At 37.6% G+C, this 25,496-nt stretch overlaps 2 protein-coding genes across 2 annotated transcripts; both read left to right on the top strand.

Annotated features, from left to right (window-relative positions):
• The first annotated feature begins 884 nt into the window (after positions 1–884).
• Positions 885–5,416, top strand: LOC107821563 (ABC transporter G family member 9-like). The gene is made up of 4 exons (XM_016647995.2): positions 885–1,133; positions 1,893–2,685; positions 3,392–3,705; positions 4,338–5,416. The coding sequence occupies exons 1-4, from the start codon at positions 1,047–1,049 to the stop codon at positions 4,992–4,994; spliced, it is 1,851 nt and encodes a 616-aa protein (XP_016503481.2). The 5' UTR covers positions 885–1,046; the 3' UTR covers positions 4,995–5,416.
• A 9,845-nt stretch (positions 5,417–15,261) lies between these two features.
• Positions 15,262–17,759, top strand: LOC107763890 (uncharacterized). Its single transcript, XM_016582400.2, has 6 exons — positions 15,262–15,400; positions 15,707–15,737; positions 16,614–16,720; positions 16,846–16,917; positions 17,080–17,299; positions 17,472–17,759. The coding sequence occupies exons 3-6, from the start codon at positions 16,712–16,714 to the stop codon at positions 17,507–17,509; spliced, it is 339 nt and encodes a 112-aa protein (XP_016437886.1). The 5' UTR covers positions 15,262–15,400; positions 15,707–15,737; positions 16,614–16,711; the 3' UTR covers positions 17,510–17,759.
• The last annotated feature ends 7,737 nt before the right edge of the window (positions 17,760–25,496 follow it).

Genomic DNA, 25,496 nt, shown 5'->3' with positions numbered 1-25,496 from the left:
TGTACTATGTTGGAATTTTCCCTCATATATAAAGTGGATCCTTGTCATTTCGTAGGGACCTGATGCTTAATACTAAATACACTAGAATATTCTCTCTGCTCTCTAACATATTCTCTTGGTCTCATTGCTTCATTTATTGCTTGAATTTATTGCGTTCTATTCATTGTTCTTCATTTATTGCTTATTATTGGTCATAAAGAGCCATTGTTGATTTTATTATAACTGTTTGTCTCCATCGACCGCCCTCGGCGAACATCGGACTCGGCCTCGAGGCCCCGAATAAGCAAGCTTGAGGCCTCGATTGACAGCGATTCGGTTTGGTTAATATCTTGTTTTTTAAGCTCTTATCTTTATTCCAAGTACCTTACTTAGCATCTATTGCCTTAACAAATAGCATAAAAATAGATCACGTATTTTTAGAACCATAAAATTAAATTTAATTGTTATTACCATTTTCGCGGTAAACAAATTCATTGCTCTTCGACTCAGATAGTCCAATTATATATCATGCTCATGTTGAAAATAATTGTATATAATATATCTAGACTTAATAGATTCAACAATTAAAGATTCTTAGGACAAATATTTATTATGCTTTTGAAATTATGACTTAGTATTTAATAGTTTGTTAAAATAGTTTGAACCCATTATGTAAAGGCTAAATCCTGGCGGATTCGCCAGCTAATGCTGTATCCTGGATTCAACCAAAAGAATCCAAGTGCAGCTATATATCATCTTTCTCGCATGACATGAAGATTACATGTTATGTTCATACCCGTGTGTGTTATAACTTAATTACGTTTATTCCCCTACTTCTAAAGTGTTTTAATTTACACATTTATTACACCTTATATTTTGTAAACACGTATCAATCCCTCTCTCCAAACTTTACGTATACCCAAGAACTTATAAGACATCAAATTCTGCTCCTTTATCTCATTTTCTGGATACAGCTCCATTCCCATTCTTCCATTTTTTTTTCTCTTCAAATAAATATATAGGGGAGGGGGGAGCGTCCAGGAAAAAAAGAATAAGAAGCCCCAAATATGGAAGAGGAGATGGCGGACATACAAATTACTCAGCTCGAAACTGCCGCCATCTTCAAGAAAACTAATCTTCCTGTAACTCTCAAGGTAATTAATTATTCCATGTTAAATTTATGTAATCTACTTAATAATTAGTCGGATTTTCTGATTGTAGTTATCGTTTCCTGGAAACTTGCATGCATGCATTCCTTTGAATTTGATATTTGATGGTTACTTAATGAAAATAAAAAAGGTGTGATGGCGATTGTAGACTTAAAAATCGAATCGACATTCTTATTTGAACACATTCCTTTTGTGTGATTCGTTCGATTATTTTAAATTTGTCCAATTTAATCCTAATATACAAATTCCTTCCCTTCACCATTGTGCTTATTCTTGTGTTTCTATTTGTTTTACTCCAATTCCGTTGTTGTTTATTCTTTTACATAAATTGTATCCATTTTATTTCCTTTTGCTCAATGTAGTTTGTTTTCTCTATTTTAATTAAGGAGAGTTAATTGTACTTACTTTCGGAGGGAAAGAAAAGTCGTGCACAATCCTGTATATCTATATATGTGTGTGCGCACCCGCCTACTGATTTTCATCATTAGTCATGAACACACACCACAGAAAAATTTGTTCAAGTATTTTTTTCTTATAACACGAGTCACCTAAACATCTGAGGCGGATAGAGCCTAGTTTATTCGGTTCAACTGATTCCACTATTTTAGGTTCAATAGTAAGAATTTAAAGGTTAAATCCATCAAGTTTAAATTTTTAGTTCTGACTCTGCTTATTATACTTCAGTCCTGTGAATTATAAATTCCGGTTATTTGCTAAAGTGATCTGGGTGTTCAAAATGTGCAGTTTGAGAATGTTGTGTACAAGATTAAGCCTAAGAAAGAAGGGTTATTCAATAGTTCCTCTAAGCCGGAAGAAGAGAAAATAATCTTGAAGGGGATAACGGGCATAGTTTTCCCTGGTGAAATGCTGGCCATGTTAGGGCCTTCCGGCAGTGGTAAAACAACTCTACTAACCGGACTAGGAGGCCGGTTGAGTGGCCGTCTTGCTGGCAGTATAACTTATAATGGAAAGCCCTTCACCAACGCCATGAAGCGTTACACTGGATTTGTTACCCAAGATGACATTCTTTACCCTCACCTCACCGTGACTGAAACACTTGTATTTACTGCCCTGCTCCGCTTGCCTAAAACATTATCTCACGAGGAAAAAGTTGTGCATGCAGAAGCTGTAATATCTCAGTTGGGATTGACAAAATGCAAGGACAGCATTATTGGAGGTCCGTTATTGAGAGGAATTTCTGGAGGGGAGCGGAAAAGGGTCAGTATTGGGCAAGAAATGCTTATTAATCCAAGTTTACTTTTTTTGGACGAACCAACATCAGGCCTTGATTCAACTACAGCTCAAAAGATTGTGTCGACTTTGTGGGAGCTAGTGAAGGGCGGGAGGACTATTGTGATGACAATACACCAGCCTTCAAGTAGGCTATTTTACATGTTCCACAAAGTGTTGTTATTATCAGAAGGAAATCCATTGTACTTTGGGCGAGGCGAAGATGCCATGGGATATTTTTCGAGTATTGGATATTCCCCCTTAGTCGCAATGAATCCCTCCGACTTCTTGTTAGATCTTGCAAATGGTATGTTATCTTATAGTTTTACAAGCATTCATCAAGACTTATTTTTCATGTTAGTTTTTAGATATTTTCACATCGCTGCAGTCTGCCCACAGCAAGGCTAGCATTTTAAGTTCTAGGGTAGAGTACTCTTTAATTAATCTTATATTGTCCTAATCAATTATGCGATCTGATTTGTTTATCACTATTGTCTTTTACACCTTCTATATATCAGCCTGATGTTGTATAGGAGCATATAAAATTTATTTCCTCTTAGGAATTCTTGTTTTTTTCTTTTTGCCTGCCAAATGGATGAGAATCTACTTTTTCCGACCTTTCTTTCTTCCATCATCTTGCACCCTTTTCTTCCTAGCATGCGCCAAGGCTACAATTTTATGTACATTGAACTAGATTATTGTGTGATCTAAGGCTGCAAAAGTCACACATAAAGATAACAAAGAAGCTAGCGTAACATTGAATTATAGTGAAAGCTATATACATTGCCAATGAATCAGTTCACTGTGATCATCTCTTAAATAAGAACAATCTATCTTCAGTTTTTTTTTTTTGTCGCATCAAAACTCATTATGTAACAAAACCCACACGGTTTGGGATTTTCCTTCACGTTTCTAAGACAAATTCTTGCTCATTTATAAATTGTCATATATTCATTATCTTTCAGCAAATAAGAGTTGGATGATTAGTAAACTGGTGCATTGCAATTGTGCAGGTGTTTTAGATGATCCACAAGAAGATCAAGCATCAGTCAAGCAAACTTTAGTAACTGCTTTCAAAACCGATCTGTTGGATAGCGTGAAGGAAGAATTGCGAAAATTTGATGATCAACAAGTTCATGAAAAATCACATAAAGGGAAATTCAGTCAATGGTCAAACACCTGGTGGCAGCAATTTTCGGTATTGTTTAGAAGAGGAATGAAAGAACGAAAACACGAGTCCTTCTCTGGTCTCAAGATTGGACAGGTCTTAGTGGTAGCTTTCTTGTGTGGGTTATTGTGGTGGCAATCTAAAGACATACAAGATCAGGTAATCAGTACTTCCTCTTTTTCATACCAAATGCAGGTGAAAGTTTGGCCTTCTCAGTTTTACCCGAAAGATGGTAGTCTTTCTGTGAATCTCAACTATAAAAATAACGTACTGAATAGTTAAAGAATTCCATAATATTGATGTAATGTGACCATTTTAGGCTCAATAAACCTGAGTAATCTAGATCGTTTGGTGAAATATGAGAAGATTTAGTATCGGTAAAACAAATTGGATTGCTTATACAATGTCTCTGGCATAACTAATATAATCTTCATATAAGTACTGTGGTGTTTGGTTTCTATTATTAAACTCCGATCTGCATTAGTTATGGCATAGCTTAATACTGGAAACCAAACAATGCATTACTAATTCTGTGTATAACTTATACACAAATTTGTATTAATATAATACAGGATGGAATGTAGGACAAGAATCCATGTAGTAACAATGCGTGTATAAGATCATCTAAAGACAATAATGCCCTTCTAATAATCAATTTCTGCATAACAATCTCTGCATTATTCTTCATTATATAACAATCCCTGCATTATCAACCACTACATAATCAATCCCTATAATCTCCGACAGTAAACCACACCGGTTAAGAGTTCTAATTTTATCAATTAATGCAGATTGGGCTTATGTTCTTCTACTCTGGATTCTGGGGCTTCTATCCTCTCTTCCAAGCCATTTTTACGTTCCCCCAAGAAAGAATGATGCTAGAGAAGGAAAGATCTTCAGGCATGTACAGACTCTCTTCATACTTCATGTCAAGAACTGTCGGTGACCTTCCAATGGAGCTGGTTCTTCCTACTATTTTTGTTATCATAACATACTGGATAGCAGGCCTAAAACCATTTGCGCTGAATTTCTTCTCTACCTTATTCACTCTCTTGTTCAGTGTATTAGTCTCACATGGCCTTGGACTTGCTCTTGGTGCATTGGTTATGGACCAAAAATCAGCTACTATACTTGGTTCAGTAATCATGTTATCGTTCACATTAGCGGGAGGATATTATGTTCACCATGTTCCTAGCTTCATTGCCTGGATCAAATACATATCGATTAGCCAGTACACATTCAAGTTGTTGATAGGGTCACAGTTTGAGGCAGGGGAAACATATACTTGTGGCATAAATACAACTTGTTATGTTGAAGATTTTCCTGCAATAAAGTCAGTAGGGATCGGAGATAAAGCGATATCTGTGGTTGCATTGGCTATAATGCTTGTGGCTTACAGGTTGCTAGCATATGTTGCTCTTATGAGAATTGGTGTGACAAAGAAATAGATACTTCAGTAATAATTTTGCTTCAAATATACTACAGTACATGCCGGAAGTCCAACATTCTATTGCAAAATCAACATATTATACTGACATTCTACTTTCTTGGATCTTACTTAGGCACAAGTCAGACAGGCATAAAGATACTATTGAAACATTGCATGCTGATGAGGAGTAATGAAAGCGAAAGTTTAGTGGGTATCAGCGAGTGTTCCTGTTGTAATATTGATTTGTATAAATATAAATTTTGAGGCATTAAAATTTTGTATGGATGTTTTGTTTTCTATCTCAATATGATTGTAGTGATTGTTGAAGTTTGGCAAAATGCCAAAGTCCCACATTGGTTGGGAGTTAAGTTTGGAGGGGATTTTTCCCCTATAAAAGAAGGCCTAATGTTTAGGATTGAGACACACCTCTCATTTGCCTTCTCATCTGTTTAAGGCATTTGTATCTTCTCTCTTTAGTATTATTTCACTTGTATTTTTGGAGTGAAATAAAATTTTGGTTGTGTCCGAGGAGTAGGCAAAATTAGCCGAACCTCGTAAATTCTGGTGTTCCCTTTATTGTTGCTTTATTGTCTTATTTATTATTTGGTGGCTGTCATAATTTTGGTATAGTAGTTGTGACTTATTCACACTATATACATTTGGCTTCCGCAACAATTGGTATCAGAGCCAAGGTACTGTCTAAGTATGCTCTGTGGTTGCAGCATAGTCTGATCTTCCACATCAGAAAAGATTTATCTTGGTAACTGAGTCAAGGTTCTGTCTGAGTATGCTCTGTAGTTGCAGCTTAGTCTGATCTTCTACATCAGAAAGGAAATAATCTTGATTTGTGTCGTCAGCTATTAAATAATATTTGTGTCAAATATGGGGGACAATAAACAAGAAGAATCTACATCAAGTGTCAACAATACGTCATCATTGGCATCTTCGCTTATGACAAGAATTGTGTCAAATGCGAAATTTGCGGTAGAAATTTTTGACGGGTCCGGACATTTTGGGATGTGGCAAGGCGAGGTTCTAGATGTCCTTTTTCAACAAGGGCTAGATCTGGCCATTGAAGAAAAGAAACCAGATGTTATTGGAGAAGAAGATTGGAAGATTATCAACCGTGTTGCTTGCGGTACCATTCGATCCTACCTTGCTAGAGAGCAGAAATATCCATACACAAAGGAAACTTCTGCAAGTAAATTATGGAAAGCACTGGAGGATAAATTTTTGAAGAAAAACAGTCAAAATAAATTGTACATGAAGAAGAGACTGTTTCACTTCACCTATGTTCCTGGTACCACGATGAATGAACATATCACCAGTTTCAATAAGTTGGTCACAGATTTGCAAAATATGGATACAACTTATGATGATGGTGACTTGGCCTTAATGTTGTTGGCGTCACTTCCTGATGAGTACGAGCACCTTGAAACTACTCTACTCCATGGAAATGACGAAATTTCTCTCAGAGAAGTTTGTTCAGCTTTGTACAGCTATGAACAAAGAAAGCGAGAAAAACAGAAGGGCGGAGAAGGAGAAGCACTGTTTGTGAGGGGTCGTCCTTAAAATCAAACGAGGACAAAGAAGGGAAGATCCAAGTCAAGATCCAGACCCAGCAAAGATGAATGTGCCTTTTGTCGAGAAAAAGGGCACTGGAAGAAAGACTGTCCGAAGTTGAAGAATAAGGCCAAACATAACAATGGAAAGGCTATTATGGATTCAAATGTAGCTGATTGTGATGATTCAGACTTCTCATTAGTTACAACAGAGTCATCAACATCATCAGACATATGGTTGATGGACTCGGCTTGTAGCTATCATATGTGTCCCAACAGGGACTGGTTCGTGGAATTTCAAGAAGGAGAATATGGAGTCATCCACACAGCGGATAACAGCCCTCTTACTTCATATGGCATTGGTTCAATACGATTAAGGAACCATGATGGAATGATCAGAACATTGACAGATGTTCGATATGTACCGGATTTGAAGAAAAATCTCATCTCTGTGGGAGCCCTGGAATTAAAAGGGTTCAAAATCATTGCAGAAAATGGAGTGATGAGAGTATGCTCCGGTGCACTAGTGGTAATGAAGGCTAATCGGAAGAATAATAATATGTACCGCTATCGTGGCAGTACAATTATTGGGACAGCGACAGTAACATCCAGTGACAACAAAGAGGCAGAAGCAACCAAGCTATGGCACATGCGCTTGGGACATGCTGGAGGAAAATCCTTGAAAACTCTATCAGATCATGGATTGTTAAAAGGAGTAAAGGCTTGCAACTTGGAGTTTTGTGAGCATTGTGTTAAAGGGAAACAGACAAGGGTTAAATTTGGTACAACGATCCATAATACTAAAGGCATTTTGGATTATGTACACTCTGATGTTTGGGGTCCTTCCAAAACACCTTCATTGGGTGGGAAGCACTATTTTGTAACCTTTGTTGATGATTTTTCCCGAAGAGTATGGGTGTATACAATGAAGAGCAAAGATGAAGTGTTGGGAATTTTTCTCAAATGGAAGACGATGGTGGAGAATCAGACAGGCAGGAGAATCAAGTGTATTCGCACAGACAATGGAGGTGAATACAAAAATGATCATTTCAATAAGGTCTGTGAAAATGATGGCATCGTCCGACACTTCACTGTTAGACATACACCACAACAGAATGGAGTGGCAGAACGTATGAACCGGACCTTGCTGGAGAAGGTACGATGTATGTTGTCCAATGCTGGCTTGGGCAAAGAATTTTGGGCTGAGGCAATTACATATGCATGCCACCTCATTAATCGTCTACCATCTGCTGCTATTGATGGCAAAACACCATTTGAAAAATGGTACGGAAAACCTGCTGTAGATTATAACTCTTTGCACGTGTTTGGCTCAACTGCATATTATCATGTGACAGAGTCAAAATTGGATCCAAGGGCAAAGAAGGCTATTTTTATGGGAATTACTTCTGGAGTCAAAGGATATCGATTATGGTGTCCTATGACAAAGAAAGTAATATTCAGCAGAGATGTTACCTTTGATGAATTTGCTATGGTAAATAAGGTAACAGAAGATACCAAACAAAATGAAGGTGCTTCTAAGCAGGTGGAGTTTGAGGGAAAATTTATTTTTCCTACACAAGAAGCAGAGGAGGAAACAAATGAAGATTACCCTCTGGAAGGAGAGCCAGTAGAGGAGATTCCAACTCAGGAATCTCAACAACAACTTGAATCAATAGCAACCAGCAGGCCAAAAAGAACAATAACGAAACCTGTTCGTCTCATAGAGACGGTTGCTTGTGCAACCTCAATTGTAGCTGATGATATTCCTACTACTTATAAAGACGCTGTCCAAAGTTCAGAAGAAGATAAGTGGAGGATTGCCATGAATGATGAAATACAGTCCCTTCATCAGAATCATACATGGAGATTGGCCAATCTCCCGAAGGGAAAGAAAGCAATTGGGTGCAAATGGGTATTTGCAAAGAAAAAAGGATTTCCTAACCAATTAGATGTTCGCTACAAAGCAAGATTGGTGGCCAAAGGATATGCTCAAAAGGAGGGAATTGATTACAATGAAGTGTTTTCTCCAGTTGTAAAACATTCCTCCATTAGAATTATGTTGGCTTTGGTAGCACAATTGGATTTGGAACTAGTTCAGATGGATGTAAAAACTGCGTTTTTACATGGAAACTTGGAGGAGGAAATCTACATGACTCAGCCAGAAGGATTCAAAGTTGCTGGAAAAGAAAATATGGTGTGCAAACTTGAAAAATCGTTGTACGGATTGAAACAATCTTCTAGACAATGGTACAAGCGATTTGACGAGTTTATGTTGCGGCAAAGGTACAAGAGAAGCAAATACGATCATTGTGTGTATTTGCACAAGCTTAAAGATGGTTCCTTTGTATATCTTCTCCTATATGTTGATGATATGTTGATAGCTTCCAAGAATTTGGAAGAAATTGATAAGTTGAAGATTCAACTGAAGAAGGAGTTCGAGATGAAGGATTTGGGTGAGGCAAAGAAAATTCTTGGCATGGAGATAATTAGAGATAGACGTTCAAAGAAACTCTGTTTATCTCAAAAGGAATATTTGAAGAGAGTACTTCAACGTTTTGGCATAGATGACAAGACTAAGCCAGTTAGTACTCCACTTGCTTCCCATTTTAAGCTAAGTACTACTATGTCGCCAATGGATGAAGCTGAACGAGAGTATATGTCAAAGGTACCATACGCAAATGTTGTTGGTAGCTTGATGTATGCAATGGTTTGCACAAGGCCTGACATTTCACAAGCTGTTGGAGTTATTAGCAGATATATGCACAATCCAGGGAAGGAGCATTGGCAAGCTGTGAAGTGGATTCTACGGTATATTCATAATACTGTAGATGTCGGGTTAGTTTTTGAGCAGGAAGACAATCAGTCTGTAGTTGGATATTGTGACTCAGATTTTGAGGGTGATATGGACAAACGAAGATCAACTACTGGTTATGTGTTTACTTTTGCAAAGACACCAGTTAGTTGGAAGTCTACTTTGCAGTCAACAGTTGCTTTGTCTACAACAGAGGCAGAGTACATGGCTATTACAGATTGTGTGAAAGAGGCAATATGGCTTCAAGGATTGCTAAAGGAGCTTGGTGTTGAACAAAAAGGTATCACAATTTTTTGTGATAGTCAAAGTGCTATTCAATTAGCGAAGAACCAAGTTTATCATGCAAGGACGAAGCACATTGATGTTCGGTATCATTTTGTACGAGAAATCATAGAAGAAGGTGGAGTCACGGTGAAGAAAATTCATACTACAGAGAATCCTGCTGATATGCTGACAAAGGTGGTGACTGCGGTCAAGTTTCAACATTGTTTGGATTTGATCAACATTGTTGAACACTGAAGATTGAAGATGAAGACACAACCAAAATTTGTTATTGAGAGAGAATTGAAAATGTGGAATTTTGCCAAGGTGGAGATTTGTTGAAGTTTGGCAAAATGCCAAAGTCCCACATTGGTTGGGAGTTAAGTTTGGAGAGGATTTTTCCCCTATAAAAGAAGGCCTAATGTTTAGGATTGAGACACACCTCTCATTTGCCTTCTCATCTGTTTAAGGCATTTGTATCTTCTCTCTTTAGTATTATTTCACTTGTATTTTTGGAGTGAAATAAAATTTTGGTTGTGTCCGAGGAGTAGGCAAAATTAGCCGAACCTCGTAAATTCTGGTGTTCCCTTTATTGTTGTTTTATTGTCTTATTTATTATTTGGTGGCTGTCATAATTTTGGTATAGTAGTTGTGACTTATTCACACTATATACATTTGGCTTCCGCAACAGTGATTACCAAATAACAAAATGGAACTAAATAGTTTAAAATTACACAAGATACGAATAAATTTATAAATCGGTTAAAGATAGTCCGTCCACAAAATAATGTCACATTTTCTTATTCAGAGAATTCCTAATTTACCCTTATTAAATTGATTTGCAACCATAAAAAATTTTATTGTTTGTTTTAAGTTTTAAAATAAAATTTCTTTTTTACTTAAATTTCGTACCGAGTCAAATATTTATCCAAACAATACTGCTTTTTCATTATTATTATTATTATTATTATTATTATTATTATTATTATTGTTGTTGTTGTTGTTGTTGTTATTTTTATTGTTGACATGTATTTGATAGAATAAAGGGTTTGATCATTTTAAGCGACTTAATTATATAAAACTTTTTTACTTGTAGTAAGAAATCAATAATTATAACTATACTTAACCATTATATTTATTAAAATAGTTGATGAGATCAGTGGACAGAACGATCGATGTGAGGCCAATATGCTTGTTCGCCCCAAGCTCATCCCAGAGAACTTCCGTATCGAGGAAAACCCCTATTTCCTCTTTCTGGTTATAGGGTGCCCTTTGCTTGAACGAAACCGATCTTGCCACCAACAAACCTTTGACTTTGATTGTGATTTCTTAATTCATGGCGTCGAGTATTTGCACCTTAGATCTCATGACTCGACCTATAGACAGTGATACCGATTATCCAAGTGGTGTATTGTTGTCAACTCACATAGTCGCACTAATCCGCCTGAGGTACTCTTTTAAGTCCGTGTAAGGCGGAGGAAATGAAGGGACCTGCAGGAGGCTGAAAAGCCGTAGTGCAAGAAAAAAGTGCTCTCTGAATCAAACATGAAAATAGTTTTCCATCAGCCAACTTTTCCCTTAACTCTACTATCGACTTGGATTATATATCCAAAAAGGTCCGCTCTCGGCCATTCCACACGTTTCCTATAAGAGACGTGGTTATCTGAAGTGGATTCTCTCTTTTGTAGTAGATGCCGAACCTGTTGTGCCCCACTGATTAAGAAGGGAGCGGACACAACAACTACGTGGAACCCTTCCTTTCTGTTGTTGCAAGCAGTCTTATGAATTGAATCTTAAGTAGGGGCTTAGCTCGCTCGCCTACCAATCAAAGAGGCCGAAAGTAAGCGTAAGCTCACTCGAAAGCTCCAAGAGCTTCCCTTCATTCGCTTTGCGGGAGCCGCACAACATATAACTGGAAGTTAGAGGGCCGATACTATTTGCCTAACCCAAAGAAATCAAATACAACCAAGAAAGCGCAATAGTATTTGAAAAGAACAACGAGCCAGCAGAGGAGAGAAACAAGAAAGCGATAAAATGCGAATTAAGCGGAACAACGAAAAGTCAAATGGAAATAAAAATAATTTGGGAACTTGGTTCGTAGAGTAGAGGCCTTTCCCCCAAGATATTGGTTTTAAGTTCCTGCGGGTGACTTTTTGTCTTACGACACGGCATGGTAATTGATCGACTGCACTTTCCTTTCTCCTACTCCCACTTCGGGAAATGAAGTGCTAAAGGGCGGGCATGCTCGACTGAAAGGAGAGGAAAGCTTCTTCACTTTCGGCACGGGCGCAGACTCCGCGATCTCTGGGTCGCCAAGGTTCCTTTTCTTCCGCCTCTTAAGATCCGTTATCCGATCAAATTCTATTTAGTCTGATTCATAGTGATCATTTATCAAAGAATGACTCTGGTTATCAAATGATGGTTTCCTTTGTTTGGATAAATGCCGCTTATTTTAGTTTACATTCAAACCAAAGTAAACCAAGCCTAAGCGGTCACGAAATCAGCAATATGGGTAGGAAACCACCCTATCTTTTACTTGGACGCTCTTGAGGAGGAAGAAAAGGAGTAGAACAATGCCTTTGACAAATAGACACCTTTGATTCATGGACATTGGCGCTAGAGGCTATACCCCCACCCACCAGCCGGGGCCAGAGCAAGTTGGGTTGGGGTATAGAGCCATAAGCACGGTGGGGGTGACAGAGGATGTGCTCGTATGGTTCATAGAAGGATATAAAAAATTACTTATTTGTTGGGAACACAAGAGGTATTTCCAGATATATTACTCAAAAGAACCGGCACCAATACAACTAATCGATTAGAATTGAAAAAATTATGTCCCTACTATTACAAACATATGATTCATGGGGAGATAAAGAAATAGAGCGAACCAAGTACCACTTGGTAACTCTCTTTCCATTGTTCTTTGATTTGGTAAAACTTTTGGTAACTCTCACGTTTTCCTCCTGTTTTATTGAATTGGCCCATTTTTTATTTCTTTTTTTGATTTTGGGAACAGTATCTCTCTGTTTCGTTTTTTTCTTTTTGGTGGCCCTTAAAAGTTTGCTTTTTCTCAAGATGCTTTCTCAACGATCTTATCTCATCCAGAAGTTGATCTCCTGTCCTCTACTGACCCACCCCAATCAGCATACTATAGATTTCAACTCTCTCATGGCCATGTTCTCTTTTATATTCTGTCGAGAGTTTGGATTGCTCCACCTAAGTAGAACGAAAAGAAGGAATTGGAAAAGAAAAGGCGGAGCTCGATCCAACAAGTGATTCCCTCCCAGAAAGAGGGATAGTCGTTAGGTCATGAATGGAATGCGATGAGCCCAGTTCATCTTCGGCGCAAGAGCGCTCGATCAGTGGGCTATTACGCTGTCTTTCAAGGGGCGAAGTTTCTCGAAGCCTGGTCAAAGTACGACTGGTTAGGCCAGTATCGCATTTTCTTTTCTTGAGGGGACCCTGTGTAAGGGCGGACAGTAGTGAAGTCACTCCGATTTATGTATGACTTGATGCTCTAAAGTCTGTATCTTTCCCGGTGGGTCCCCTAGTTCTCTATTTTGCTTAAGGTGGTCCAAGGCCTTTTCTCTTTTTAGTGGGTGAGGAGAAAACAATGATGTCTCGATTCCCATTAGTCGGTCTGCTAGCTGGGCGTAACGAATCGAAGCCGAAGATGGCTCAAGGTAGCTTACCTGCCAAGCTTTATTGTTACGGTCATGAACCGCAGCATTGAAATGAGACTTCTAATCAAATACAAAACAAGATGAGAAGTTATGGACCCATGCGCAGGGCAGGTATTCTAAAAAAAAAACGAAAACAGGCAGAGAGGCATGCAGTAAAGAGTAATGAGGCTCAGATTTAATTCAAGGTCCACCCGTCTTCGTTTTTCTATTCATAGGTTTGTATCAACTAAGTCTCTATCTACTTCCCACGAGTCTTTTTTGGCGGATCGAATCGGAATTTTCTTAGGTAGCCACCGACCTACATAGCTGATTCGGGGATCGGTGGGATGCCGCTTTTCATCACCTACAAAAGACATATCTCCCGTGGATCTCGGAGATCCCTCTTTCTCAAGGTATTTCATGAGTCAAGATTTCTTACCTCCAAGACAGAACCATATGGGCCCCGAACGGGAAAAGAATAAGGCAGGTTGTCTTTTGACTAGTTTGTACTTTTTTTGGGGGTAGGGCAAAGCCCGCTTTCTTCGCTTCGCGAATGAGAGTGAAAGTCGGAGGAAAAAACGGTGACCCTCTTTTACTTTTTCAAGCTATGAATGTAGAGATCAGGTTAAAGAGTGAAAGGGACGAGAGCAACCGCTCCAACAGTTTGGAGGATATCTTGAGAAAAAAGGTCCTTTTTAGAATGGCTCCAGTGGCTACATTTATGTTAAGTTTGGTCGCTCGGGTTGTATAGTTGAAAACATTTGCGTTCTTCGAATATACGGCTTCTCCCATGACGTTTTCCCTCTCGTGGTTCTGGAACTCGTCAAAAACCCATAAATCATAGTAGTCATCGGCTTCCGCAAAGTCGTTCATTCTTACCCGTAGCTTTCGTTGCTAAGCAAGCAGGGCACTACGCTAGGATGTGCAGCGATCATGACAAGCGCATTCACTTGTTTTTTTCTTTTTGATAGGCCAACTCAAAGAGGGAAATGCAAGGGGCATTAACAGTCTTTTTTGCCTCGCCTGCTACAGGGAGGAGAGAGCTGCTGTCATTCTGAATGTACACCTAATGGATTATTGGATCCATATTGATGCAATGCGGTCAGATGAAGATTAATAAATTGTGTCGAGAAATACTATAATTACCTGACCCAAAAAAGTACTGTAATTACCTAATGAATTTAAAATATATAAAGATGAGAAAGGGAGATAATTTATACAAATTTTGTAATGATTAATAAGATACATGCGAAATACTATGTATATCTACTATATTTAAATTATTATAAATCTAAAATAAATTTTTAGTTGAATATATTAACTGATGAGTGAGAATAGCAGTTTCTTCTTTCGTTGAGTTGGGTATATAGGATCTACATTTATCATTTTCAAAAACATGCGCTTCTATTTTATATAATATTTTAATATAAAATTTATACAAATTTTGTATAGTTATTTTATCCATTAAAATAGTGTATACGCGTAAAGTGCATACTAAGACTAGTATAATTAATTAGGGCATCCTCTTAGTTAAGAATATAAGGATAGTTATATTTTAACCCTTTGATGATCAATCAACTATTATGTCAATTAATGTTTGAGATGGGAGAACCAAAATGTCATTTGTTTAATATTGGGAAAGAAGATTGATTTTTAAAATAAAAGCGGGATATAAAACACCCTTTAAAACGGATCCAGTTTATGTGAACCTATTTCCTTTTTGGTCTGTTCCAAAAAGAATGACACATTTCTAAATTTAGTAACAATTTAGCTTAAACTTATAATTTTACTCTTAATGAGAAACTTTTATAACCATACAAATAATCTGGGTCATTATTTGACTTGTTTAGAACCACAAATTCTAAAAATTTCATTTTTTGTTAAACTCCATGTTCAATCAAACAGGTTCAGATAAATTGGAATGGACGGAGTACCCATAAATTTTATGGTAGAGAGTACCCGTAGAGAGTACCCGTAAATTGTATCGAGGGCAGAAATGACATAACACAATGAAGTTTTAACCCTGGTTCCCGTACACGATCGATAACCTTTGGGTGCAAGAAGATCAAATTCCCCAAATTCCGTCCGACATCTGCATCAAGCTCAGACCAACGGTTTGGCTTCGCAGGTAACTGACTCCTTTTCCGTCACCCTCCTGTCCTTTATCCGCTGATCCCCTATCTCTCTTCTTCCCCCATCTGAAGCCCATTTGGTAGCTGCTATTTATCCGGGCAATACGTTTCCGATTCCTAATATGTTTATTATTACTTTTAATTTTTATTTTTATTAATGGGTCGAGGCCTAAATTTATCCAATTCTGGTTTGGCTTAGGTCTCCCCATATTCTTCTATATATACCCACACCCACCCTACCTTATACTATTCAATTTCTGATACAGCACTTTGTGATTGAAACCTCTTGCCTTTTTTCACAGGATTCGACAATCAACATCATCATGCTGACTGGTAAGTCTTTTTTGGAGTTCTAATTTTGTGATTAATTCTTAGAAAGCTTAAGACTTTATGTTATGGCGTTGGCACTGTTGTGTGACTAAACCCCAGAATGGTGTATATCCATTGCTAGTAGAGTCCTTTACAGGGGCGGACCCAAGTGATGAGAAGTGGGTTCAACTGAACCCGCTTCGTCAAAAAATAATACTGTGTATATGCATAAATTATGGCTAAAGCAAGGTAAATTTTGTATAGAAATTATTTTTGAACTCGCTTATACCGCTTATGTTAGCTATGGACTTCTCTAACTGAACCCGCTTGCACAAAATCCTGGGTCCGCCACTGGTCCTTTAGCATTAGAAATTGCCCATCATTCTCACTAATGATAGACACAAATACTTAGGGCCATTGAAATCCATAGAAAATCAAATCGTAGATTTAAGGTTGATTAAAGGCCCGTGTGGTAAAATTTAATAAGGGAAGGAATGTGAATAGTTTTCAAATCTTTTTCACTTTAGGCCTATTGAAGTAGTTGTTGGTTTGTCTACTTGGAAAGACTTTGGAGTTGAGGGGTTGAAGTATTATATATTAGCTGGTTTGTTCAATTTGGAGTCGATAAGTTGGTCCAGTTGCATCGCCAATCTACTATATAACAAAGTGACAGTGAGGTTGAAGTATTAGCTGCTTTGTGTAAAAGTAGGCTTGAGTCCAACTTGGACGCCAGACATGATTTGTCCCATCTATGGACACTCCTAGCATGCATCAAATTATATATCATATGCATTTGCATTCTGCTTCAATAATTAGCTGTCAGCATCATATATATGTATTTGCATTCTGCTTCACAACAATTCTTGCTTGCACTAATCCAGCTGTTCATCATCATGTCAGCACCCGCTCGTCTTATCGCTTTTGCAGCAAAGCATTTAGCTTCTAGCCTGAGCTAAGGTGGTGCCTTGCATCCCATATTCCACCAACCCGTCCTCAAAATGGCACAGGTAAATGAATTAACTATTATTTATTTATATATGAGAAAAACCTGTAGAAAGTTTTAAAAGAATTTTATTTTGTTAGATAGGCCAGAAGTATTAATACTTTCTTTTATCTCTTTTTCTGGAATTAGAGAATGTGCATCGACCTTGCTGATGAGAAGAAAGCAATTGAGGCAGCTGTCCATTATCTCCTTTGCTTCACGGTATGCAGAATTGATTTGTCATTGATGTATATATATTATTTCAAATTGTAGCAAACAACAACATTTAGTGAGCGGTTGTAGGATCTTGTATCTGCCGCCTCAACTTCACATAGATTTCTATCAGTAGCTTGACATAATTTATTACTTCTTTTTTTTGTTTAGACGATAGGTGCCGCAGGTGTGGGTTTGGTCTATGAACACAAATATTCTTCCGACCGGCTGAAGCAAACTCGCTTTGAAATAGACCAAATTTGGCAAAAACACATGCAAGGAATCTCGCAAAGGATGGAAAAAGCCCACCAAGAAATCAATCAAATCAGGCATGAATATCAAGAAATCAATCAAGTCAGGCATGGATTTTCAATTATCAACCACGTGAGAGGTAGAGCAAGAGTTGTACCTTTCGTGTATCTAGCTGGCCTTCAAAAAAATGATAAAACCATTTGAGACACCCGCTATTATTAACTGTTAGTGTAGATTAATTGCATCTTCTTGCATTGATTTGTTAAAAGAAGAAAACTGGTTATTTTTTATACATTTTATAATTGTGACAGACGATGAGCGTGGATGGAGCTCTGGTCAAGGCGATTAACTTGGAAAAATTTGACTGAGGGCAGTTGAGGCTCGACTATATAAACCCGTGGTTGACGAAGGTAGCGAAGGAGAGGAGATGGTTAATACTTCTCGCTATAATTAGCATTGTAATTTCTGGTTATTATATTTATATGTACACTAATGAAGCCTTAAGAGACTACTAGCGTTGAGGCTGATTTTGTTTTCACTTCCATTTAGCTTGCTCATTACCTCTTGTGTGTTAATTAATGATACTATTTCCTCTCTCGTATTTACTGAATTATTTAAGTTAGGAAGAAATCTTACTTTTCCTGTAGCAGGATTGAAAATTGAAGCAGATTGCACACATGTTCTCCGTGTTTTATCCACCCACTTCTCCTAGGAACACTGTCAATTCTACTATAAACAACTGTCCTTCCTCTTTATTTGCGGTTCTGTTCTTGAAAAATGCTGCTGTTGCTTGTGAGTTTGTAATATTTTACTTGCTTTTACTTCCTCTAAATAAAAGAAAATATGACCATAACTCTTGACTATTCTTTATTTGCTTTCAAGGAACCCCATCCGATTCTCGAGTATTTTCCACCTGTTCAGTGTGCTAGGGAACTGCAAATCAGATTATTGTATAAATTTGGTTTCGCTAAAAGTGGATCAATAAATCATCAGAGCAATTAAAAAATCATAAGAACAATTAAACTCCATTTATTCATGAGTCCATAATGCATTAATCCGAGAGGGCTAAAGTTTTCCAAACCCGTGCTGGTTTATCTTGGTCATTCCATATTGTTATATACACCCTACCTTAGTTATATATTTACTCAAGTTGGTGATTTGAGATTGAAAGCTCTAGCTTTTTCACAAGTGTTGTAGGTTATTTAGTCTCTGAAACAAGTGTCAACATTATGAGAAAACCAAGCAAGTCTTTTTGGAGTTCTAGTTTGATCTCATGTGATTATCATTTATTCTTTATGTTATTGCTGAAAAATCCTGCATCAACGTGGCCAGATGTGATGTGATGTTCGTATGATTATAATTTATTAAGTTAATGAATTTGCGCTATCTCTAACTAGGATTCCAACTTCCAATTGTGTCAAGTTATCAAGCTTTATTTACGTTTTAGTTAGGCCAATAATCTTTTGACTAGTAATTTGGAGGGCAGCTCACTAAGAATTCAGGAGTACACATCACTGGTAGAGTCTTTACTGCAATATTATCAAAATGTTTTTATCTGGCAAGGATGCATATGCAACATAAGTCATAAATTCAGTTAGTGTAGAGGAAAAAGACGATGGAGTCCATCCTAAAGCATCAACATAAACGAAGAGAAGGAGATAAAAGTTTTGAATTCTATAGAATAATTGAAGAGATCTTCTGTTCTGTGGAAGTAGTAGTAACAGACACAAATAAAAGGTTCATGAAAGTGATTAGTTATAACATACTAATCCTTGGCATTTGAAATTTGTGTTGGGTAATCTTTATTCCATGAAATATGGGTTCTTTCCTCAATCTCTCAATTTATAACTTTTTGGTTTATTGGAAATTAATTGGCATTCAAGTTATACAAGAAGAAATTTGTGTGCTTTCCAACTTTCCTCGTCTAACACTGCTTTAATATATAGAAATACTCTTGATGGTCCAAGGGACGCACTACTATTATAATAGTTAAAATAAAAATGTGAAAACTCATTTTGCATAGTCGTTGTGACAAATTTCAAATCTATGAACTGCATTAAGATGTCAGATACTCGGGGCCAAAAGTTTCAACATTACTAGAATGAGATTTAGGAGATAAAAAGAAAATCCAATAGTGAAACCAAAAACTGTGGGTGCATCTTCAATTCTTGCATGACTTAATAAAGTTTTATGCGATTAGTCATCTCAATCTTTACAAAATTGATTTGCTAAAAACCCACACACGCGATTGTAATTTCGAAGCAGTACATGGTACGTAAGCGAATAAAAGTATGTACTATTTGTTGCGGAAGCCAAATGTATATAGTGTGAATAAGTCACAACTACTATACCAAAAATTATGACAGCCACCAAATAATAAATAAGACAATAAAACAATAATAAAGGGAACACCAGAATTTACGAGGTTCGGCTAATTTTGCCTACTCCTCGGACACAACCAATATTTTATTTCACTCCAAAAATACAAGTGAAATAATACTAAAGAGAGAAGATACAAATGCCTTAAACAGATGAGAAGGCAAATGAGAGGTGTGTTTCAATCCTAAACATTAGGCCTTCTTTTATAGGGGAAAAATCCCCCCAAACTTAACTCCCAACCAATGTGGGACTTTGGCATTTTGCCAAACTTCAACAAATCTCCACCTTGGCAAAATTCCACATTTTCAATTCTCTCTCAATAACAAATTTTGGTTGTGTCTTCATCTTCAATCTTCAGTGTTCAACAATGTTGATCAAATCCAAACAATGTTGAAACTTGACCGCAGTCACCACCTTTGTCAACATATCAGCAGGATTCTCTGTAGTATGAATTTTCTTCACCGTGACTCCATCTTCTTCTATGATTTCGCGTACGAAATGATACCGAACATCAATGTGCTTCGTCCTTGCATGATAAACTTGGTTCTTCGCTAATTGAATAGCACTTTGACTATCACAAAAAATTGTGATACCTTTTTGTTCAACACCAAGCTCCTTTAGCAATCCTTGAAGCCAAATTGCCTCTTTCACAGCATCTGTAATAGCCATGTATTCTGCCTCTGTTGTAGACAAAGCAACTGTTGACTGCAAAGTAGACTTCCAACTAACTGGTGCCTTTGCAAAAGTAAACACATAACCAGTAGTTGATCTTCGTTTGTCCATATCACCCGCAAAATCTGAGTCACAATATCCAACTACAGACTGATTGTCTCCCTGCTCAAAAACTAACCCGACATCTACAGTAATATGAATATACCGTAGAATCCACTTCACAGCTTGCCAATGCTCCTTCCCTGGATTGTGCATATATCTGCTAATAACTCCAACAGCTTGTGAAATGTCAGGCCTTGTGCAAACCATTGCATACATCAAGCTACCAACAACATTTGCGTATGGTACCTTTGACATATACTCTCGTTCAGCTTCATCCATTGGCGACATAGTAGTACTTAGCTTAAAATGGGAAGCAAGTGGAGTACTAACTTGCTTAGTCTTGTCATCTATGCCAAAACGTTGAAGTACTCTCTTCAAATATTCCTTTTGAGATAAACAGAGTTTCTTTGAACGTCTATCTCTAATTATCTCCATGCCAAGAATTTTCTTTGCCTCACCCAAATCCTTCATCTCGAACTCCTTCTTCAGTTGAATCTTCAACTTATCAATTTCTTCCAAATTCTTGGAAGCTATCAACATATCATCAACATATAGGAGAAAATATACAAAGGAACCATCTTTAAGCTTGTGCAAATACACACAATGATCGTATTTGCTTCTCTTGTACCCTTGCCGCAACATAAACTCGTCAAATCGCTTGTACCATTGTCTAGAAGATTGTTTCAATCCGTACAACGATTTTTCAAGTTTGCACACCATATTTTCTTTTCCAGCAACTTTGAATCCTTCTGGCTGAGTCATGTAGATTTCCTCCTCCAAGTTTCCATGTAAAAACGCAGTTTTTACATCCATCTGAACTAGTTCCAAATCCAATTGTGCTACCAAAGCCAACATAATTCTAATGGAGGAATGTTTTACAACTGGAGAAAACACTTCATTGTAATCAATTCCCTCCTTTTGAGCATATCCTTTGGCCACCAATCTTGCTTTGTAGCGAACATCTACTTGGTTAGGAAATCCTTCCTTCTTTGCAAATACCCATTTGCACCCAATTGCTTTCTTTCCCTTCGGGAGATTGGCCAATCTCCATGTATGATTCTGATGAAGGGACTGTATTTCATCATTCATGGCAATCCTCCACTTATCTTCTTCTGAACTTTGGACAGCGTCTTTATAAGTAGTAGGAACATCATCAGCTACAATTGAGGTTGCACAAGCAACCGTCTCTATGAGACGAACAGGTTTCGTTATTGTTCTTTTTGGCCTGCTGGTTGCTATTGATTCAAGTTGTTGTTGAGATTCCTGAGTTGGAATCTCCTCTACTAGCTCTCCTTCCAGAGGGTAATCTTCATTTGTTTCCTCCTCTGCTTCTTGTGTAGGAAAAATAAATTTTCCCTCAAACTCCACCTGCTTAGAAGCACCTTCATTTTGTTTGGTATCTTCTGTTACCTTATTTACCATAGCAAATTCATCAAAGGTAACATCTCTGCTGAATATTACTTTCTTTGTCATAGGACACCATAAGCGATATCCTTTGACTCCAGAAGTAATTCCCATAAAAATAGCCTTCTTTGCCCTTGGATCCAATTTTGACTCTGTCACATGATAATATGCAGTTGAGCCAAACACGTGCAAAGAGTTATAATCTACAGCAGGTTTTCCATACCATTTTTCAAATGGTGTTTTGCCATCAATAGCAGCAGATGGTAGACGATTAATGAGGTGGCATGCATATGTAATTGCCTCAGCCCAAAATTCTTTGCCCAAGCCAGCATTGGACAACATACACCGTACCTTCTCCAGCAAGGTCCGGTTCATACGTTCTGCCACTCCATTCTGTTGTGGTGTATGTCTAACAGTGAAGTGTCGGATGATGCCATCATTTTCACAGACCTTATTGAAATGATCATTTTTGTATTCACCTCCATTGTCTGTGCGAATACACTTGATTCTCCTGCCTGTCTGATTCTCCACCATCGTCTTCCATTTGAGAAAAATTCCCAACACTTCATCTTTGCTCTTCATTGTATACACCCATACTCTTCGGGAAAAATCATCAACAAAGGTTACAAAATAGTGCTTCCCACCCAATGAAGGTGTTTTGGAAGGACCCCAAACATCAGAGTGTACATAATCCAAAATGCCTTTAGTATTATGGATCGCTGTACCAAATTTAACCCTTGTCTGTTTCCCTTTAACACAATGCTCACAAAACTCCAAGTTGCAAGCCTTTACTCCTTTTAACAATCCTTGATCTGATAGAGTTTTCAAGGATTTTCCTCCAGCATGTCCCAAGCGCATGTGCCATAGCTTGGTTGCTTCTGCCTCTTTGTCGTCACTGGATGTTACTGTCGCTGTCCCAATAACTGTACTGCCACGATAGCGGTACATATTATTATTCTTCCGATTAGCCTTCATTACCACTAGTGCACCGGAGCATACTTTCATCACTCCATTTTCTGCAATGATTTTGAACCCTTTTGATTCTAGGGCTCCCACAGAGATGAGATTCTTCTTCAAATCCGGTACATATCGAACATCTATCAATGTTCTGATCATTCCATCATGGTTCCTTAATCGTATTGAACCAATGCCATATGAGGTAAGAGGGCTGTTATCCGCTGTGTGGATGACTCCATATTCTCCTTCTTGAAATTCCATGAACCAGTCCCTGTTGGGACACATATGATAGCTACAAGCCGAGTCCATCAACCATATGTCTGATGATGTTGATGACTCTGTTGTAACTAATGAGAAGTCTGAATCATCACAATCAGCTACATTTGAATCCATAATAGCCTTTCCATTGTTATGTTTGGCCTTATTCTTCAACTTCGGACAGTCTTTCTTCCAGTGCCCTTTTTCTCGACAAAAGGCACATTCATCTTTACTGGGTCTGGATCTTGACTTGGATCTTCCCTTCTTTGTCCTCGTTTGATTTTGAGGACGACCCCTCACAAACAGTGCTTCTCCTTCTCCGCCCTTCTGTTTTTCTCGCTTTCTTTGTTCATAGCTGTACAAAGCTGAACAAACTTCTCTGAGAGAAATTTCGTCATTTCCATGGAGTAGAGTAGTTTCAAGGTGCTCGTACTTATCAGGAAGTGACGCCAACAACATTAAGGCCAAGTCACCATCATCATAAGTTGTATCCATATTTTGCAAATCTGTGACCAACTTATTGAAACTGGTGATATGTTCATTCATCGTGGTACCAGGAACATAGGTGAAGTGAAACAGTCTCTTCTTCATGTACAATTTATTTTGACTGTTTTTCTTCAAAAATTTATCCTCCAGTGCTTTCCATAATTTACTTGCAGAAGTTTCCTTTGTGTATGGATATTTCTGCTCTCTAGCAAGGTAGGATCGAATGGTACCGCAAGCAACACGGTTGATAATTCTCCAATCTTCTTCTCCAATAACATCTGGTTTCTTTTCTTCAATGGCCAGATCTAGCCCTTGTTGAAAAAGGACATCTAGAACCTCGCCTTGCCACATCCCAAAATGTCCGGACCCGTCAAAAATTTCTACCGCAAATTTCGCATTTGACACAATTCTTGTCATAAGCGAAGATGCCAATGATGACGTATTGTTGACACTTGATGTAGATTCTTCTTGTTTATTGTCCCCCATATTTGACACAAATATTATTTAATAGCTGACGACACAAATCAAGATTATTTCCTTTCTGATGTAGAAGATCAGACTAAGCTGCAACTACAGAGCATACTCAGACAGAACCTTGACTCAGTTACCAAGATAAATCTTTTCTGATGTGGAAGATCAGACTATGCTGCAACCACAGAGCATACTTAGACAGTAACCTGGCTCTGATACCAATTGTTGCGGAAGCCAAATGTATATAGTGTGAATAAGTCACAACTACTATACCAAAAATTATGACAGCCACCAAATAATAAATAAGACAATAAAACAATAATAAAGGGAACACCAGAATTTACGAGGTTCGGCTAATTTTGCCTACTCCTCGGACACAACCAATATTTTATTTCACTCCAAAAATACAAGTGAAATAATACTAAAGAGAGAAGATACAAATGCCTTAAACAGATGAGAAGGCAAATGAGAGGTGTGTTTCAATCCTAAACATTAGGCCTTCTTTTATAGGGGAAAAATCCCCCCAAACTTAACTCCCAACCAATGTGGGACTTTGGCATTTTGCCAAACTTCAACAAATCTCCACCTTGGCAAAATTCCACATTTTCAATTCTCTCTTTTAAGCAAATGAAGAAAACACATAATATAAGTCAATTTACAAGCCTTAGATTTGTCATTCAAAATCATTGCTTAAAGGGATGAGATCTCTTCTGCAATTAAAGGTAGGCAAAATCATAAGAAAAGGACAAAATTATAGTATTCGAGTTGAGACTTTCTTTATGTGATGGGAGCAAATATAGAACTAAAGTTGAATTTACCATAATTTGAGTTTTATTAGTAATCATTGCAGCAAAGAAAGATAGGTTTGTTGTCTAACTAGTGACGAATAGAAAGAATAGCATTTACCGAGAAGTGGAAAAGCGGGATATAAGGCTTAAGGATTTTTATGTCCATTCATCAAAATTCTACCATAAACCTAAAAGCCAAATCCAAACTTATTCAGATTTCACTCCCGTTCATAGCTCTACCTCTTTTCTCTGTTCAAATAGATGTCTAAGTTGCAAAGAATAGTTTTTGATAATTTGAGTTTCATCTTCTATTTTCAAGATCAATTTTGCAACCAAAATCTAAATCATCCATAAATTTCACCTCAATTCCTTCAATTTCTTCCTCTTCCTTTCAACCAAAGGTTAAAAATTTATTTTCCAAATGTCCATATATGGTCACCTATGTTGCTAGCTTTTTTGTAATTATACAAGTAAAAATGACGAGAAAAGAAGACAGTACACGCTGGTGGTGGGTCTTACTCGCCGCAAGCACCGCCTAGATTGGTAAAAACAAAATTAGCAAAAAGATTACGTCTGATCAAAGAAAGAAGAGACATTGGACTGAACTTCTACTTTCATTATAGTACTTTTCCAGGTGCAAAGAGAAAAAATATTGAAAAAAAATTAGATTTTGGGAAGAACCATGGTTGGAGATGAAAAATGAGGTATGTGATATTTGTTTCCCGCTGGAACATTGCAGAATGGGAAATGGAGGGATGAAAGGGTGGAATTTTGGTGAATGGACATAAAAAACCCGAAACCTTAATATGGTAATAGTAA

This window comes from Nicotiana tabacum, chromosome 10, assembly GCF_000715075.1.
Source record: "Nicotiana tabacum cultivar K326 chromosome 10, ASM71507v2, whole genome shotgun sequence".
NCBI lineage: Eukaryota > Viridiplantae > Streptophyta > Magnoliopsida > Solanales > Solanaceae > Nicotiana > Nicotiana tabacum.
Note: the sequence above shows the minus strand (reverse complement) of the source record. Positions and strands in the feature narration are given on the sequence as shown.